At 34.0% G+C, this 19,420-nt stretch overlaps 1 protein-coding gene across 3 annotated transcripts in view; it reads right to left on the bottom strand.

The window, feature by feature from the left end:
- Window positions 1–19,420, bottom strand: part of LOC145297770 (uncharacterized) — a 576,130-nt gene that overhangs the window by 278,368 nt on the left and 278,342 nt on the right. For all 3 annotated transcript variants that reach the window (XM_080144014.1, XM_080144016.1, XM_080144015.1), the window contains exons 21-26: window positions 18,597–18,785; window positions 16,964–17,155; window positions 14,618–14,857; window positions 13,020–13,268; window positions 8,705–8,881; window positions 2,721–2,932 (exon numbers count right to left, since the gene is read on the bottom strand). In XM_080144014.1, the coding sequence (XP_080000140.1) occupies window positions 2,721–2,932; window positions 8,705–8,881; window positions 13,020–13,268; window positions 14,618–14,857; window positions 16,964–17,155; window positions 18,597–18,785 (1,259 nt within the window). The remainder of the gene's footprint in view (window positions 1–2,720; window positions 2,933–8,704; window positions 8,882–13,019; window positions 13,269–14,617; window positions 14,858–16,963; window positions 17,156–18,596; window positions 18,786–19,420) is intronic.

The following is a 19,420-nucleotide window of genomic DNA, read 5'->3' as shown; positions in this document are numbered from 1 at the left end:
AATTTTAAAGTAATTTTATTAAAGAAATGATGATCAATTTTAAAGTAGTTTTATTAAAGAAATGATGATCAATTTTAAAGTAGTTTTATTAAAGAAATGATGATCAATTTTAAAGTAATTTTATTAAAGAAATGATGATCAATTTTAAAGTAGTTTTATTAAAGAAATGATGATCAATTTTAAAGTAGTTTTATTAAAGAAATGATGATCAATTTTAAAGTAATTTTATTAAAGAAATGATGATCAATTTTAAAGTAGTTTTATTAAAGAAATGATGATCAATTTTAAAGTAATTTTATTAAAGAAATGATGATCAATTTTAAAGTAGTTTTATTAAAGAAATGATGATCAATTTTAAAGTAGTTTTATTAAAGAAATCATGATCAATTTTAAAGTAATTTTATTAAAGAAATGATGATCAATTTTAAAGTAGTTTTATTATAGAAATGATGATCAATTTTAAAGTAATTTTATTAAAGAAATGATGATCAATTTTAAAGTAATTTTATTAAAGAAGATGATGATCAATTTTAAAGTAGTTTTATTATAGAAATGATGATCAATTTTAAAGTAGTTTTATTAAAGAAATGATGATCAATTTTAAAGTAGTTTTATTATAGAAATGATGATCAATTTTAAAGTAATTTTATTAAAGAAATGATGATCAATTTTAAAGTAATTTTATTAAAGAAATGATGATCAATTTTAAAGTAGTTTTATTAAAGAAATGATGATCAATTTTAAAGTAATTTTATTAAAGAAATGATGATCAATTTTAAAGTAGTTTTATTAAAGAAATGATGATCAATTTTAAAGTAATTTTATTAAAGAAATGATGATCAATTTTAAAGTAGTTTTATTATAGAAATGATGATCAATTTTAAAGTAATTTTATTAAAGAAATGATGATCAATTTTAAAGTAATTTTATTAAAGAAATGATGATCAATTTTAAAGTAATTTTATTAAAGAAATGATGATCAATTTTAAAGTAGTTTTATTAAAGAAATGATGATCAATTTTAAAGTAATTTTATTAAGGAAATGATGATCAATTTTAAAGTAGTTTTATTATAGAAATGATGATCAATTTTAAAGTAGTTTTATTATAGAAATGATGATCAATTTTAAAGTAATTTTATTATAGAAATGATGATCAATTTCAGAGTAGGTTTATTAAAGAAATGGAAAGTTTACGCCCTTTTATCATATATGATAATGATAGGTGAATCACCAAAACTAGAATTCATAAAATATTTTTTAACAAGACACGGAACGTTTCCCAGGTTGTAACATTTTTTTGGTTCTTACATTTTAAACCAAAACAAGGCACAGTGCAACGTTAATTTGGGAGGCTACTATCAGGGATATAACTTGCAAGGAAACTATGTAGGGAGTTGAGCAGCAAGATGTTTGTTCACATTACATTTGAACTTCTGCATATCAGTACAGTTGGGGAAGCAAGGAACCTGGATTGAAATTCCAGAGTCTAGAAGTTATGGAAAATAAGCTATTAGAGTAGAAAGCTTTCTTACATCTGGGCATCTTTACTGTGTATGGGGTTGGACTTTGCACCTTGTTGAGTTTGACGAGGGTGTTTACATCGAGAGGGCACAGGAGTTTGTAGTTCGTCGGAGCGTCATCTATTAAAATACTTTTAAAACAAGCAGAGGGATGCAACATTTCCTCGGTGGGACTGAGGTTGAAGTTTAGATGACAGTTTAGGGCCTATCAGGTTGGCGACTCTCTTTTAAATCCTGTCTAGGAGTGAGAGACTAGTAGCAGATGCACCAACCCAAATGTGATAACAATACTCCATATATGGGTGAATAGTGGCCTTATAGAGCTACAGGATACTTTCAGGCGTAAGTAACTTTTTAGCATGGTAGAGAGAGAGCCCACCTTCTTTGCAGCAGCCTTGGCAATGCTTTCAATGTATCTGTACCAACTCATGTTCCCTGTGAACATTAAGCCGAGGAGTTTGAAAGAAGTACTTTCAGGTTATGTATCTATAACCATAGCTATTGGTGGCAAAGAAGGTTTCTTGTAATTATTGAAGGAAACGGGCTTAGCCATTTATTTTTTTAAAATAATTTTAGCAAGAATTCTTCATAAGTTTTGGTTTCGGTTTCGGTTTCTATTAAAATGATTTATTTAAAAAAAAAATAGATGAATTAAGTGCCATCAGCTATAATCGAAACCGAAACCAAAACTTATGAAGAATTCTTGATAAAATTATTTATAAAAAAAATAGATGAATTAAGTGCCATCAGCTATAATCGAAACCGAAGCCAAAACCTATGAAGAATTCTTGGTAAAATTATAAAAAAAAATAAATAAATGGCTTCAGTGCTATTTTGTGCAAAATTTAAAAAAAATATTCGATGAGTGTTTATTGAGAAAAGTGAGAACGGACGAACGATTTGGGGCAATTTTATCCCTATAATGCACCCCCACCCACATACGCACACGTGGGAGGTGGGAAACCTGCGTTTTTATGGTAAATCCGTTCTGGCAAAAATTTACTTTCACCATGACTAATGTTTGTGCAAAATTTTTTAAAAAATGCAAGGCGTGGTTATTGGGACAAGTGCGAACAAACGACCGGAAAAACGAGAGTAAATTACTAGGTCCAACCAATCCCTCCTTTGTCGGGGGGACCAATAAATAACGGATACTGAATGCAATATATAAATGTTGTTGTAAAAATTTTGGATCATACCTTTGATGCATTTCGCGTGTATTCAAATGTTGAGTTGACCGGTGTTGGTAATGCTTTAATCGCAAAACCTGAACAAGGGTTTGTATTTATATTTGACAATCTCTCCAGCAACACCGACTGCGCTTCTCTCGCACATTCATCTGTAAAATCCCCGGCACCATACTTGTAGGTGAATGTCATTTTGCCGTAGAATTTGGCGTAAGTTTCGAGTTCTGTTTAAGAAAAGTAAAAACGAGGCATTTTATAGCGTGTATAACAACGTCTAATCCGACTGGAATAACCGAAAAAGTAATCAATGCGAAAGTTACTGCTTGTTAAGATAAAGTCGACAGATCGATTTTTTTTAATATGTTGTTTTAAGCCAGTGGTTCTCAATCTTTTTTTACTCATGGACCCCTTTTCCCTTCTTTTTATCTTGGTGGACCCCTTCATAACAATTGGTCATAAGACAATCTTTTATTTTTCACTCATATAAATTTTGAGGTGTTAATAATCAAAGAAACATTATATAATTGATCTTTATTTTTAAATGAAAACTAATTTAATGCAAATAAAGTATTCTACAACAACTATAATAATTATGATAAGTTTTGTTATGTTTTGCCTGTGGACCCCAAAAATATTCCATGGATCCCCTAGGGTCCATGTGGACCCCAGTTGAGAACCACTGTTTTAAGCGAACCAATATTACATACTTAATTTTCATGTCGAAAAAGTATTATATCCAAAATTACGAAAATTCATCGAGCAGAAAATTATTTGGTACTTGTGCATTTAACGAACCAAACGCAACTCAGCTTTGCTCGGCTTTGCCCGGCGCATGACGCCAACAGCCGGATAAAACCGAGCGTTGCCGATAAAATAAGAACAACGCTACAAAAATAACTGTAAAATGAAATTGTAAATGTAGAAACATCCAAAAATAAATCTATCTATCTATCTATCTATCTATCTATATATATATATATATATATATATATATATATATATATAAATGTGAACGTGTATGTGTGTGTATGTCCGTGTGTGTATTTGTCTGTGTGTGTGTATGTCTGTGTGTGGTTAATCCTTTTTTTTTTTACCCTGATGCTGTCTTTTAATAGATTTGTTCAGAATGGATGCTCATGTGAAATATAAACGATTGGTTGTTGCTGTTTCCATACTTCGTGCCTGTCTGATATTTGAATGAGTAAATCTGTTATTTCTTCTTGTTCTTCATGAAAGAAATATAATTCTATTACTTTTAATCGTCCTAAGATTACTTATTAACACAAACATAAAGTCTTTTTTATAACATATTACCTTTACACAGAAATAGACTTTACTAGTCATCTGTGGATCAAAGACCGAGACGAAATGAAAGCATGTATATATTCTGATATTCACCTGTTTGAATGTCAGAGAAATTCACATTGAGTTAGTGGAAGGCATGTCTATACATACAGTGAATCTATCAATTTTCAGTCTACAGATTTCAGTCTAAATTTGATATACAGGATACTGAGATTTGGGAAAATCTTCGTGTTTTCGGCCAGAAATTTTGCTGTTAAGGTAGTTTGGTTGTTTTTGTTTTACGGCATATCAACCCTTTTCAGGTTATTTACTGCCGAATCCGGTGATTTTGAAGAAATTTTTTTTAATAGAATATATTTGTTTTTTGCAAGTCAGTTTCTATTTAACCCATAGTTGGGACCCTAACAGGTACTACCAATTCGGGTCAGAGTGGACCTGGGAGCAATGGCAATTAAAGGGTGGCTCCACACTCCCCAGAGCCCGCAAGCTGGGGCCTCACCATTGTCTAGCTGAATCCACTGTGAAAAATTTCCCCCACTCTATATCTGTGCCTAAATCAAAACGCGGATTCCATGAACAAAGCTTCTTTCTTAGAACTGCACGCCTGTGGAACTCTGTTCCGACTGCCTGCTTCCCTCCGGACTACAACTTGGATGTCTTCAAGTCCAATGTTAACAAATTCCTAATGAACCGCCCCCTTAAGTAAACACTTCATCAAATCTCCACACTAACGTAATGTACTTGCAATAACCCTTATCCCTGAGTGGCTTCCGGGCCTTGATAAGTGGTGATAAAAAGAAAAAATGTCATATCCAGGACCAGCTGTTAAAGAGTCAAAGTTCAACAATTTGATGTTTGAGAACTCTACCAAACTCCTCCGACAATTCTGCATCTAAACAATTGAAATTTTACATATAGGTTCCTTGGACATGAATCTAACTTAATAACTTGATTTGAGCCTAAAATTGTAAGGTGTCATAATAGGGGTCAAAGTTAAAAAAATTTACAAATTTTTTTCTGCTCAACATACACCGCCAAACACCCGGGCAACGCCGGGCTGAAATGCTAGTATATTTATAAAAGTGAAAGTGTCTGTCTGTCTGTGTACATTTCCCTACGCAATAACTCTGTCAATTTTCAGTCTACAGACTCGAAATTTGATATACAGGGTACCAAGATTTGGAAAAATTTGGGAAAATCTTTGTAATCTGTTTTCGGCCAGAAATTTGGCTGTTAAGGGGTCAAAGTTCAACGATTTGCCATTGGAGAACTCTACCAAACTCCTCCGCCAATTTTGGATATAAACACTTGAAATTTTAGATATAGGTTTCTTGGACATGGATCTAACTTGATTTGACCCCAAAACAATAAGTTTTAAGGGGTCACAACAGGGGTCAAAGTTAAAAAAAATTGACCTCTGCGGTCTCTACCAAATTTCTGGTCTAAACATTTGAAATTTTACATAAAGGGTATTCAGAGATAGGGCAAGCTTTTTAATCGGTTTGGGTCCAAAATTTTAGCTACAAATATATAAATGTATGTATGTATGTTTGTATGTCTGCCTAAAACTTTTGACAGAGGCGACGGATTTTCACAAGATCAGTATCGTTTTGAAGCTCGACCCTTCAGACGACAAATACCGAAAATTTGGCTAAAAACATTAATTTCTTCACCCTCAACGGGGCATTTTTCAACAGGGAGGGGTCGCTTTTTTCGCCGATATTTTCGAAAGTCATCCCCTCTTTTCGATTTTAATTTAAACCTACGTCACTTCCGGTTTGGCGGTGGTCGTAACAGCAAAGACGTCACGTTTGTTCCCGTTCTTTTCCTCCTTCGCGGTACGGGTTCGAGCCTGCCTTCCTACTACCATTTTTTTTTTTTTTTGCTCAACACACACATTCAAACACGCTTTTTATTTAGCTTTATGTTTGTTAAATATAACAGAACGTATATAAAATATGAATGAATAACAATAACAATATACATTCCAAGTACTAAGGTTTCATTCATCTTACAAATCAGTTCTTCCAATTTATAAGGCCTGTTTCATTTACGTGGAAACAACTAATATTTATATGTCAATATTAAATCTTTTTCTTTACATATATAGGGTGGAATACAAAAATTGTAGCCCTGAGGAAAACAAAACTACAGCTTTATTTTAAAATCTTTATTGAAAATTGATTATATAATATTCGAAATTGAATTTAAGCGCAACCATATTACTTTTCATGCTCATATTTTTCTATTGTAATCCATGATTTTTCCATGCTTCCAATAAATTCACTTGTTCTTTGTTTAACTTCAGTCTTATTTTTTTGCACCCATAACCATAACATACACATATATAATAACAATGTACGGCACTCGTCTGCTTTCAATAAAATACCATCAATTATCTCCCCTTTCATTCTTTCATTCTCTGTTTCACTTGTTACTTCTCTTTTCGCGAATTAGTAGCAACAGTAGATAAGATAAGTTACATTCCAAGTACTATGGTTTTATTTACCTTACGAATTAGTTCTTCCAATTTTACAGACCTGTTTCATTTATGTGGAAACAACTATTTATATGTCACTATTAAATCTTTCCTTTAGATACACAGGGCGGAACACTAAAATTGTTGCCTTGAGGAAAACAACACTACAGCTTTATTTTAAAACTTTTATTGAAAAAAATCAATTCAGGTGACTTGATTATGTGGTAGAGCTGACATCTATTCAATGAAGTCGCCTTCAGTCTTGAACTGAGACCATGTCTTTTCCACAAGCGCTGGTAGGAGCTTGGTAAATACCTGGTGAATGTCAGCGATCAGGCTGGCTTTGGTGTTGTGGGAGGTCATGTTGGTGATGTTCTCGATGTATGACCAAACGAAATGATGCAGCAAATTCAGAGAGGGCCAATGACAGAAAGGCACAAAGTAATAACATTCCTTTTGAAGTCAAGCCTTTGGATTGTGAGTTTGCACCGAGTCCTGCTGCCACACCCAGGGTCTGCCAGCAGCCACCTGATTGCACCAGGGAATCACCAAACCCTTCAGCACATGCAGGTACATTTTGGTGTTGACTTTTAAGCTGACTTCGAAAATAGGAGGTGCATGATGTGGCCCTCGCTTGAAACCACACCAAAGACCATAACTGTGGCTGGAAACTTTGTTTTCATCATCCTGGGCACGTCCCTGTTATTATCTTTGCATTTTGAAGGTGCTGGCAATGGTCCTGTTGTCATAACTTGGATCAGTAGAGAGCATGACTCGTACAGTAGCACATCCCCGATCTTGCTCATTGAGCATTGTGTCACTTTCAGACATGATAGAAGTCTATTATCGCTCTTGGGATTTGTACACAACTGGCTAACTAGTAGATGGTCTGCAACAATAAAAGAAAACCGTTTTTCATCAAATGGAAATGGAATCATGTTGTTTTTTCTAGGGCGACAATTTTATCATTCCACCCTATTTTTACAAAGAGCTAGAGGCATCAGCATAAAGGAGAGATAATAAAAATAATAGAGATGGATAACTGTGTGAGTTAATAGCAAATTACTGCTAATTAAAGCAACAAAAATAGTCCCTTTTTTCAAGCAATCTCCAAGTTAAGGCATATTTTAGCATTTTTACAAGCGCGTCACCATTTATCAAGGCCTGGAGGTCACTCAAGGATAAAGGTTAATTAGTGTAAGTTGGTCAGTGTGACAATTTAAAGGAACAGGATTGTAAGAAATTGTTCATATTGGGCGTGAAGGCGACCATGTTGTAGTCAGCTGGGAAGCAGGTCAGTAGAACAAATTATATATTCTATAGTATAGGGCGATTTGAACGTTTCTTTTCTTTTTTTTTTTGGATGTTGTAGTTAATAACTACTGTATTGAGACGTGGGAGGTCGTACCACTCCCCAATATTACACCACTTACATTTGATCATCTCCTGATAATACTGAGTGCTTAGCATCAAGTATCATGTTTTTAAGTCTGAACCGAGAATTGAACTCTGGTCTCCCAACCAATTTGTGAGCACTCTAACCATTAAGCGAAATGGGTACATGTTATGGTTATAGTCCTGGATATGACCCTAAACTATATCCGATGGTGAGGCCCCAGCTTGCGAGCTTTGGAGAGTGTGGAGCCACCTCTTGTTTACTATTGCTCCCAGGTCCACTCTGACCCGGAGTGGTATTACCTGTTAGGGTCCCAACTATGGCTTAAATATAAACCGACTTGAAAAAAGGAAAAAAAAAAAACAAATATATTCTATTAAAAACTTTTACTTCAAAACCACTGGATTCGGCATTAAATAACCTGAAAATGGTTGATATGCCGTAAACCAAAAACAACATGTTGATATGCTATAAAGCAAATAACCAACAACAATATGTTAGGACTTAGGGCTATACGAAATGGGTACGCGTGTACAAAAATAACAAAATACAGAGCCTCAGTAGGGGTGCTTCAAACGACCAACAATAAATTTATCCCCCCTTCAAAGGAGGAAGAAATGTCATTGGGGATCGCTTCCTAAAATTGAAACAAATCTTACCTAAACAAGACATAAGAGTCCTTATTCCCACCCCCAGCGAATTGGATCCTAGAATTAAATTGTGCCAAGGATTACCCCGCCCCCCGGCTAATATGAAATAAGCAGTCGAATATTTCAGTAGCCGAAATATTAAAAAAAAAAAAAAAGGAAAGCTTACTTGAGCAAGATGTATAAGCTGTATTCCAGGTAGAATTGCATCCAACTGCCATTTTCGTTTTCATGGTCGGTTCTGGAAAACTGTAGCTAGTTTTGCATGTGAATTCATCCGTGCTTCCAGTAGAACTCCAAACTGCATGCTGGACATTGGGTGTTGACAAAGCTGAACAGGATTTGGCTTTGAAAAAAGAAAAAGAGAAAACACATACAGATATACAATACATACAGAAATATCAAACGTGTTATGTATGACATGAAAAGAAACTGGAATCTTAGGAAGATCTTTATCATTCCAGTAATTATAGGAGAAACTGGACTTATGAAAAAGAATTTCAAACACTATCTGGTAAATATACTCGGTGAACCAAGTGCAAGAGAGATTCAAACAATTGAAGTTAAAGGGATAATCAGAATCTTAAAAAGATCTCTCGGATTTGAGTAAGGGGGTGAATGTTTGGCATTTGGTAGGATGCCCCATCACCAGCTCGAACAAACAGATAATAAAATTAAAAAATATATATATTGTGTACACGGATTGGATAAAATAATCGGAAATTGTACAAATTTTACTTCAAGATATTTTAATAGCCTATTACATCAAGAATATTTTAATGACCAATTGCATCAAGAATATTGTAATGGCTCATTACATCAAGAATATTTTAATGGCTTATTACATTAAGAACATTTTAATGGCTCATTACATCAAGAATATTTTAATGGCCTATTACGTCTAGAATATTTCAATGGCTTATTACTAGGTCTATGACAATAGAATATTCTTTTCGTTGTTTTGACTCTCAAGTATATATCCAACACAGTTAGACACAGTTAATCAATCGTGAATAAAGGCATATAAGATAACAGATACACACTCGAGAGTCAAAACAATGACAAGAATATGCTATTTTCATAGCCCTACTTATTACTTCAAGAATATTTAAACGCCTATTGCATCTAGAATATTGTAATGGCCTATTATATCAAGAATATTTTAATGGCCCATTACATCAAGAATATTTTAATGGCTCATTACATCAATAATATTTTAATGGCCCATTACACCAAGAATATTTTAATGGCCCATTGCTCAATAATATTTTAATGGCACATTACACCAAGAATATTTTAATGGCCCATTACATCAAGAATATTTTCAGAGCCTATTACATCAAGAATATTTTAATGGCTTATTACAGCTAGAATATCTTAATTGCTTATTGCACCAAGGATATTTTAATGGTTTAGTACATTAAGAATATTTTAATGGCTTATTACATCTAGAATATTTTAATGGCTTATTGCATCAAGAATATTTTAATGGCTTATTACATCAAGAATATTTTAATGGCTTATTGCATCAAGAATATTTTAATGGCTTATTGCATCAAGAATATTTTAATGGCTTATTACAGCTAGAATATCTTAATTGCTTATTGCACCAAGGATATTTAATGGTTTAGTACATTAAGAATATTTTAATGGCTTATTACATCTAGAATATTTTAATGGCTTATTACATCAAGGATATTTTAATGACTTATTACATCAAGGATATTTTAATGGCTTATTACATCAAGGATAATTTAATGGCTTATTACATCAAGAATATTTTAATGTCTTATTACATCAAGAATATGATCCAAATTTTATTGATACTTTATAAGCAAGAACTCATCTGTCTACCAGAACTAAAGGAATAAGTTTGTTTCTCCCTATTTTAAACGATCTTGTTTTTAATCGACTTATTTATTTTACTGGATTGTACATTTGTTACATGTAACTTACCCCGTTTTTTTTCTTTTTCCTCACTCCATTTTCTATCTTATTTTAGTCGACTGAATTTCTGCTATGGCTCACTTCTTTACAAATATATATATATATATATATATATATATATATATATATATATATATATAGTCATCCACGTACAGTACTGTTTCGTTGTATCAAAACTCATCAGTGTGGCTACACATACACCTTTCCTCAGCCGTAAATTAATATATGAAGATATAATTTTATGCGGAAATTTTCAGTATTTACTTCAACAGTACTCAATACATAGGTAAAGCTAGGTAGTAAGTTATGAAAATAACTATGGCAATTAAACTACACAGAATATTCTGCGTTTCATTCTCATGAGAATTCGACAGGCTTATATATATATTTGAATGAGAATGCGTCTGAGGCTCCTGTCCATGTATATATTTGTATACTTTGGCAGCAAGTCATTGTTTATGCATGTCTGATTAAACACGACTAAGTTTGTCTTTTTTCAGCTGGTAAGTTATATAGTATGGCGCCCAATGATTATTGTTCAGCCCTATTCTTTAGTGTTTTCCATCGGTACATCCGATCATCCTCAGAAGTGGTTGTTTCTGTTCCTTATCGAGACTTGGATGTATATATATATATATATATATATATATATATATTTTTACATACGCATCACCACTTATCAAGGCCAAGAGGTCACTCGAGAATAGGGGTTAAAAAGTATACAGTAGTTAATTCTATTCTATTTTATATTGGTTATATAGGTAGGTATAGGATGGGTGGAGGTGAATTATTTTTTTTTTTACTTTTGATTATCTTGTTTTATTTTTATATTTATTTATTTATCATTGATTGTTGAATACGGTTAGTATATTTGTCCCAATATTAAACGAATGTGGTTGAACAACAATCGCCATACAATATAACCTTACCAGCTGAACCGAGAAAGATCGCTTGGCAAATAGAAAAGATTACCAGCAAAATTGTGAAAAAGACAAACTCAGTCGTGTTTAATCACACACACACACACACACACACACACACACACACACACACACACACACACACACACACACACACACACACATATTTCTGTGGAAATATACTTTATTACCTTATGAATCCTTATTTAAGAAGCTCAATGTAATAACAGAGCAATATTGTGAATGAATTGACCATCTTACAATTTATGCCTTTAATTCAGTTGACACTTACAATCCTTGACAGTATCTGTTTTGTCGCACAAAATTAATCACTTAATTGCTATATCAATAAGTGAATCTATTTTGCCCTTAACTCATCAGAAGAAATAGCAATAATCAATCCGTCAAAGAAAAGAGAATTTTCGGATTTTTAATCATGTCAAAACGCACTTTATCTTCTGCCACAAAAATTTCACACGTAGGCACCGCTACGTGTGTATCTATAGTCTGTCAAAGACTGAAAGAGCCTTGTGTATATACATACATTCCAATATATACATAAATATACATATAATATGAACTCGACATCCCACTCAGCAATAAAATCTCATGCCAAAAAGCTTTCTACTCTAATAGTTTTTTTCTTGAACAGCTAGACTTTGGAATTCCCTTTCTGCTACCTGCTTCCCTGGCTGTACTGATATGCAGAAGTTTAAATGTAACGTAAAACAACATCTTGTTAATCTTTCCTAGGCATGGTCCTAAATAGTAGCCCATTACGTCGAAGTGGCGATATGCCTTGTTAGGGGTGAATGTGAGTAAAAACAAGTGAAGCATGCATGGTCCCCCGTGAGTGCACAGTGAATGAGGTATAAAAAATGACTAAGTTCAGCATTTGCGCCCCCCCCCAACCCTCATTTAGCCCCAAAAGTCCCCAGGGAACGTCAAATCCTGGTGAAAATGAACAAACGGTGCAGTTTTAGGCCTTAACACAAGTAAATTTGAGTTCTGCACTATGCAAAAAAAAAATGTATAAGTCGTTCATTTGCTCCCCCTCCTCCCCCCCCCATTTAACCCCAAAAGTCCCCAAGGCGCTAACATATTTAAATTTGAGTTCAGTATCATGTAAAACTGCTAAATAGACATACACAGAAAATTTTGAACAAATATGGTAAAATAATCCCAAAAACGGAGTGTTTTTATTAGCTCTAAAAGAGCCCCTGGGGTACACCCAAGAGTTTTCACGAAATACAGACAAACAAAATTATATAGAAATCAGTTAGTTACAACTTTTCAGAGAGTGTTATAAAAATCCAAGGCATCAATTTCTTTTTAATAAGCACAAAAGTGTCTATTTTAGCCATTTTAACCCGAAAGGAACCCCTAGGGGGGCAACCGCAGTTTCCCGAGGAAATCCGTTCTGTTACTTTTTACTCATATCATGTTTAATGTTTGTACAAAATTTCAAAAAATTCCAAGGCGTAGTTATGAGAAAAGTGCAGACAGACGAATGAACGAACAGACAAGTGTGAATTTACAGGTCCACCCTCCTTTTGTCGGGGGACCAAAAGGAAAATATATACGTAAGTTTTTTTATTTTTTTATTTTAGATTTTACCTTTTATGAGTACATAGAATGTGCAGTTGACAGACTTTGTCCCAGTTGACGCTTCAACCACGACAGGTTCAATTCCGTTCATGTTGGTTGTGTTAAGGTTCAACTGCTTTGGTGTGAAGCTGATGCTGTGTGAACTCCCAGGACCGGTAACCGTGACATCGCTTTCATTAAAAACAATTTTCAGTTTATCACTGGAAGTTGCAAGTTCTACTACCAAGTTTGGAGGACACGTGACATGAAGCGGCCGACCTGGAAAAGATTAAATAAATCGGACATTCTTCATTATTTGTACCTGGTGCTGCCCGGAATGCAATGAAATAATTTTACTTTTTAACTATTTTCTCATTTTTTAACTAGTGTTTATTCTTCAATTTCAAAAAAATTATCCACCTCTTGCTAATTTTTTATTTTAAGGTGATCATTTAAAAATGTTTCATATTAGCAGGACTAGTTTTTTTTTTTTTAATTGTATTTAAATGCGATATTAAATTTCCTATAACATGGTACAACAATATCAAATGAAAATTGGAGAGTCAGAAACAAATCTGATATTTGAGTTTGATTTTGAAAATCAAACATGACACGTTATAGGTTAGAAACAAATGTATCTTGGGCAGCACATTATTATACGAAAACTGAGTCAATTAATATTCAATATTTCGATATGGTGACAAGCCAACATTAATATTTTAGCAGTCTGTTATATATAGGCTGATATTTTGACATGGTGCCAGACAACAGCTAATATTTCAACATAACGCCACTGTAAACTAATATTTCAACATGGTGCTACGTGTCAACTAATATTTTGACATTGTGCTACACGTCAACTAATATTTTGACATTGCGCTACATGTCAACTACTATTTTGATATGGTGCTAAACGTCAACTAATATTTTGACATTGCACTACATGTAAACTACTATTTTGACATGGTGCTAAACGTCAACTAATATTTTGACATGGTGCTACATGTCAACTAATATTTCTACATGGTGCTAAACGTCAACTAATATTTTGACATGGTGCTACATGTCAACTAATATTTTGACATGGTGCTACACATCAACTACTATTTTGACATTGCGCTACATGTCAACTAATATTTTGACATGGTGCTAAACGTCAACTAATATTTTGACATTGCACTACATGTAAACGTATATTTTGACATGGTGCTACACATCAACTAATATTTTGACATTGCGCTACATGTCAACTACTAGTTTGACATGGTGCTACACGTCAACTAATATTTTTACATGATGCCAAACATCAACTAATATTCCATCATAGTGCCAGACGTTGACTAATATTTTCGCAGGATTTTAAGTATGAAGTAATATTTCTATATGGTGCCAGATATCGACTAATATTTCTATATGGTGCCAGACACCGACTAATATTTCTATATGATGTCAGACGTTGGCTAATATTATTGCAGGACTTTATGTATGAATGAATATTTGGACGTGGTGTCAGACATCAAGTTGATACTAATATGTATTTGTTTTTAATTACAATGTATAAATGGATTTTCGACATTTTCTAATGAAAATACGACCAAACTAGCATCCAGAAATATAAAGTTATGTACCTTCAACAGTGATTATTTTTTGACAAGAAAAACTGTGACCTGCTGCATCTGTGGCGGTGTATACTATCGTCATATTCTTTGTAACTATATATCCCTTGATGGCTTCTTTCGGTTCAATCTCGACAGTGACATGCCCTGAGTTATCAACGAAGTCAGGTGGAGTCAAGTTCAGTTGGCTGTATTTTTCCAGAGTTATCGATGCATTACAACTGCCACTTTTGATGGTCGGGGGTTGCACGTCTGCAAGGAAAATATAAACATTAATTTAATCATAAATTACACACAAATACAGATATTATATGAGAAAAATTCTGTACGTAATAAAGTTAGCAAAAACTTTCACTCTGTATTCATTAAGTCCTCTCACTCTTCTCAAATCACCATGCTGCAACATTTACAAATATAATTTTTCAGTCACGCTAATTGCATCACACACCAATACATTGCTTACAAAAAATAATACTCGCTCCCTGCTTCTTCCTTATAATCAAAATGACGTCCCCAATGTATTCCAAGAATAAGACACTATTGGAACACTTGATTTTCATTTAAGCTTTCTTTGCTTCTCAAACAAGAGTCGTAAAGCCAACTATTCGTCAAAAATGTTTTACAAGAAAACAAAAACTCCTTAACATTGTTAAACACCTAGGGACTCATATTTAATTCAGATAGTTATTTTGAGTTTTCATGCACTGATTGGAGGGATCCATGAAGGAAAAACGAATGTACATGCAATAGCCAATGTAATAGCCGAAACCTTAGAAAATGATCTTCAATCTTTAGTGAAGTTGGGACAAAACTGAATAATAAGATTTAATGCTACTAAGACTAAGCTACTTTCCTTTAACATGTATATTAGTATTTTCCATTGGTAAAGGAAGTTTTAACGATGTTAATACAAAAGTACTCAATACCGAAGTATAGCAAGATATACTTTTATTTGTTTTACACACACACACACACACACACACACACACACACACACACACACACACACACACATTAAATGCAATGTTGTCCCGGCGAATAACCATGCATCTAAATAATACTAGTGCATATATAAATATTTGATAACTGTCCTCCCTCTAATCTTAGAATGGTCCTCGTTGACAACATGAAAATAATATTAAAAAAATAAAAAAATTCTTGAAGCGTCATATATTAGAACCCTTCAACCGACTATAAATGATATTGCATTCGAGAAAAGCAGTAACGTTCTAAAATGTCTTGCGTAGTTCATATTGGACGGACTTTGTTAACGGCGTCCACGAACTTGGTGATTTTAATACTTGAATTTTTAATCAACCTATATTTTTGATCGACTTTTCATCGGCTCTATATATTTTAACTTATCGCCGTTTACTGTATATTTTAGTTTTCACTTTTAATTCTCATATTCACTCCTTTGCACTTTTGCTTCAACACCTGATGATGATTCGTGGACGAATCGAAAGCGCTCGTGACAGCAACAATTATTGAACTTTTATTAATATTTTTGATTTTGATACAAAAAAAATTATACGGAAAATCAAAAAATTTTTAAAAAAAAGAATCATAAAGCAAAGTGTCTCCGTTGCATTTAATAATATTTGCTTGAATGAAAAAATGCTGCCTAAATATACCAATATATATATATATATATATATATATATATATATATATATATATATATATATATGTATATGTATGTGTGTGTGTCTGTGTATGTGTTTTATGAATAGAGGTATACAAGTAAATAGTTGTATTCATTTATTATTAATGTTCCTAGAATTGCAGTTAACAATGATTCGGCATACGATCGTTTCAGAGACTACTAAGAATTATCATAATTTTTTATGGTTTTTGTATATGCGCATTCGAATGCGTTTTCAGATCAGAATCATTCACCAAGGCTACAGAGCGATGTTTAATGTGAGCATCAACTTCTTACACCATTTTTTATACGGGTTTCAGATTTATATATACATCCGTTTGTATTTGTGAAAGAGAAAGAATGTGATTAATAATATATGTAACGGAATATACAGAGTGAGTCACAGGAAACGGATGTTTTTAGAATGCTCCTTGCTTGCCTTGAGTAAAGTAGTTTTTTACCTTACTTCAGATACCGTTTAGTTTGTTGTTATATGTGTATCTTCTTATGTTAAGTTTTTAGTTAGTTATTGATTTTGAATTACTTTTCTTTACAACATCCGTTTCCTGTGACTCACTCTGTACTACTATCTACTGAATAGAAAGTGAGAATTAATATTCAAATGCAGACATGAGGACAAGTTATACACATTATAAGGAATCTGACCAGATCTTTTGCCACACGAGCTGTTGGCATTCAAAACAACGACTTACCAACACATGTTGGTGTGTGCTGGTCCCACTCGAGATCGGTTTTATTGCTGTTCTTGACACACTTGCGTTGGGTGATGCTGTGAGGAGCATAACCTTCCCTGGAACATGTGTAAGTGGCAATGCTCCCTTCTGTGAAACCGGTAACATTAGCCGAACCCTCAATTGGAACAGGTGGGAATTTACACGTGACACCTAAAGAAAAAGAAAGATAGAAAACACATGATGATGATGATGATGATGATGATGATGATGATGATGATGATGATGATGATGATGTATGACAGGCGTGTTTGTCACTTTGCTTACAGTCCGCATAAAATTGTAGGATTGATATTTACTAACTGCCCACCACAACAAGATGTGACGCAAGGTCAGAATGTGAAGATGTCAAGCTGAGATAACTAAATTTGCCTGGGCATCCCCGTCAGCATTTCCCAGTAGAAGCTCCCCAGGCAACAAGCAATAAACTTGCCCGACCCAAAAGCTGAAGGGCAAGGCCTGGGAGGGTGGATCTCCTAGGTAATACCCAGGCAGCATACCTTAGTCTGACAGGTGCTGGGTCAGTTCCTGATCCTGCACCTGTCGGGCTGATTGTCAAGAACGGATTCTTGACCAGTACTTTCTACCCGGGTCTCCAAGCAACCAAAGCAGCAAGGAAACCAACATTGCAAAATTGCAGGATTTTCTTGTCATAGGATTAAAGTGTGCCTATGGATCATTTCTTTTACATTTTATAAAGAGTTTGACGGAAAGATTCCCGAGTTTGGTGAGATACACATAACAAAGGCAGGAGGTTACATCGACTGAAACGTCGTGAAAATAACACTAAAATGAGGATAGTAATCTGAATAATCCAACGAATTACTAATCCACAACTCAAAAATTCAGAAGTATATGTCATTAATTCCAGCTTATAATAAGTTCCATCAAATATTATCCCCATAATTATATAAAAGTTCTCTATGGACTCAAAAACGGCTGGACCGATTTTTTTTTTTAAATTTCACACAAATGTACCTTATGTGTCTGGGAGTGTTCTTAGATAGCTTTCGTGCAGGAATGCCTCCGATAATTATCAATAATAATAACAACAAAAAAGCATTAAAGATGGAACAGTCCGATTTTGACCAAAGTTATCATCTTTACACAGTCTAACATCACAAGTGCATTTGAGAAGTTTTATTACCGCACAAAAAATGTATCCGGTGTATAAAATCAACAGTAGGTTCTTTTATATGACGGCGTGCATTCAAACAGAATGTTTCTGTTTAAACTACAATTGGGCCATTTTAAGCTTTAATATAAAAATCTTTGGATCCAGGCGACCTCCACGCCTTATCTTGCTTAAATTTGCTTAGGTTTATTTCACGGCCCCTCTTCAGTCTTGAGAAACAATGGATACCCCCTGTAAGGTTGGTTTTGCATGTAATCATGAAGCAGGTGTTGCACAATCCCAACCACAATTTTATGAGTCTGCACTGCTTGAATCCAGTTGCAAGAAGTCAAGAGCAACTGGGAACAGATAAATGGAGAGAACATACAGCGCCTGGTATTTCTAAATAGTCACCCATTTAGTATTGACTAGGTTTAACGTCTCTTAACTGAATATCAGATAAGAAATTTTTGTACTTACCATCACATTTGATGTCTCCGTAATCCCATTTGCCATCATTGCTGCAGTAAACCATATCCCCGTTACTGGTGTTTCCTTTAAATCGATAAAGATTGGAGCACTTAACCTTGTACTGACTTCCGTACGTTGTGTTGGTAACGTTAACTGGCAAGGCACCGGGAATGGATTTCGGTTGACCACAATCAATTTCTGAATTTGGAAGACATTTTCTTGGTAAATTGTTAAGAATCAAGAAAGAAAAATAAAAAGTCAAATTATTATTTTTGTTTTTTACGTCTTTGTTTTCTTTTTGATTATTTGTTTTTACTTGAAAGTCCCGACGTATCAAGGCCCGATGCCACTCGAGGATAAAAGTTAATAAATGGAAGGTGATAGTTTTGTAATTGTTAATAGTGTGAATTGGATAGAACTTGATTATTTATGGGGAAGGCTCAACAAGAACTTGTTTACATTGGATTTGAAGGCTACCATGTTGTATTCAACTGGGAAGCAGACCAGCAGAACTGTGTTCCAAAAGCGGGCAGTTCTGAGTAATAAGCTTTGTTCATGGAATCTGCATTTAGATTTAGGCACGATTAAAAAGTGGGGGGAGTCGTTTATAGTGGGTGTAGCTAGTCGAGTGTTTTTTGTGAAAATTTGGCAAGGGCGAAGTATAGATTGGAGTTCAGCCGAGCACTTGTCATGGAAATAACGATAGAGCAGAGACAGGCTCGCAACGTCTCTTCTGTGAGAAAAAAAGATTGCAAGGAAGAGAAAAGAGCATCACTTAATAGGTTTTGAAACTCTATCAAGGCTGGATAGCTTATATAACATGTAGAATTAAG

This window comes from Euprymna scolopes, chromosome 18 (assembly GCF_053919585.1).
Source record: "Euprymna scolopes isolate OS-2025 chromosome 18, ASM5391958v1, whole genome shotgun sequence".
NCBI classification, from domain to species: Eukaryota; Metazoa; Mollusca; class Cephalopoda; order Sepiida; family Sepiolidae; genus Euprymna; species Euprymna scolopes.
The sequence above is the reverse complement of the archived record's forward strand: the minus strand, read 5'-3'. Positions and strand labels throughout refer to the sequence as shown.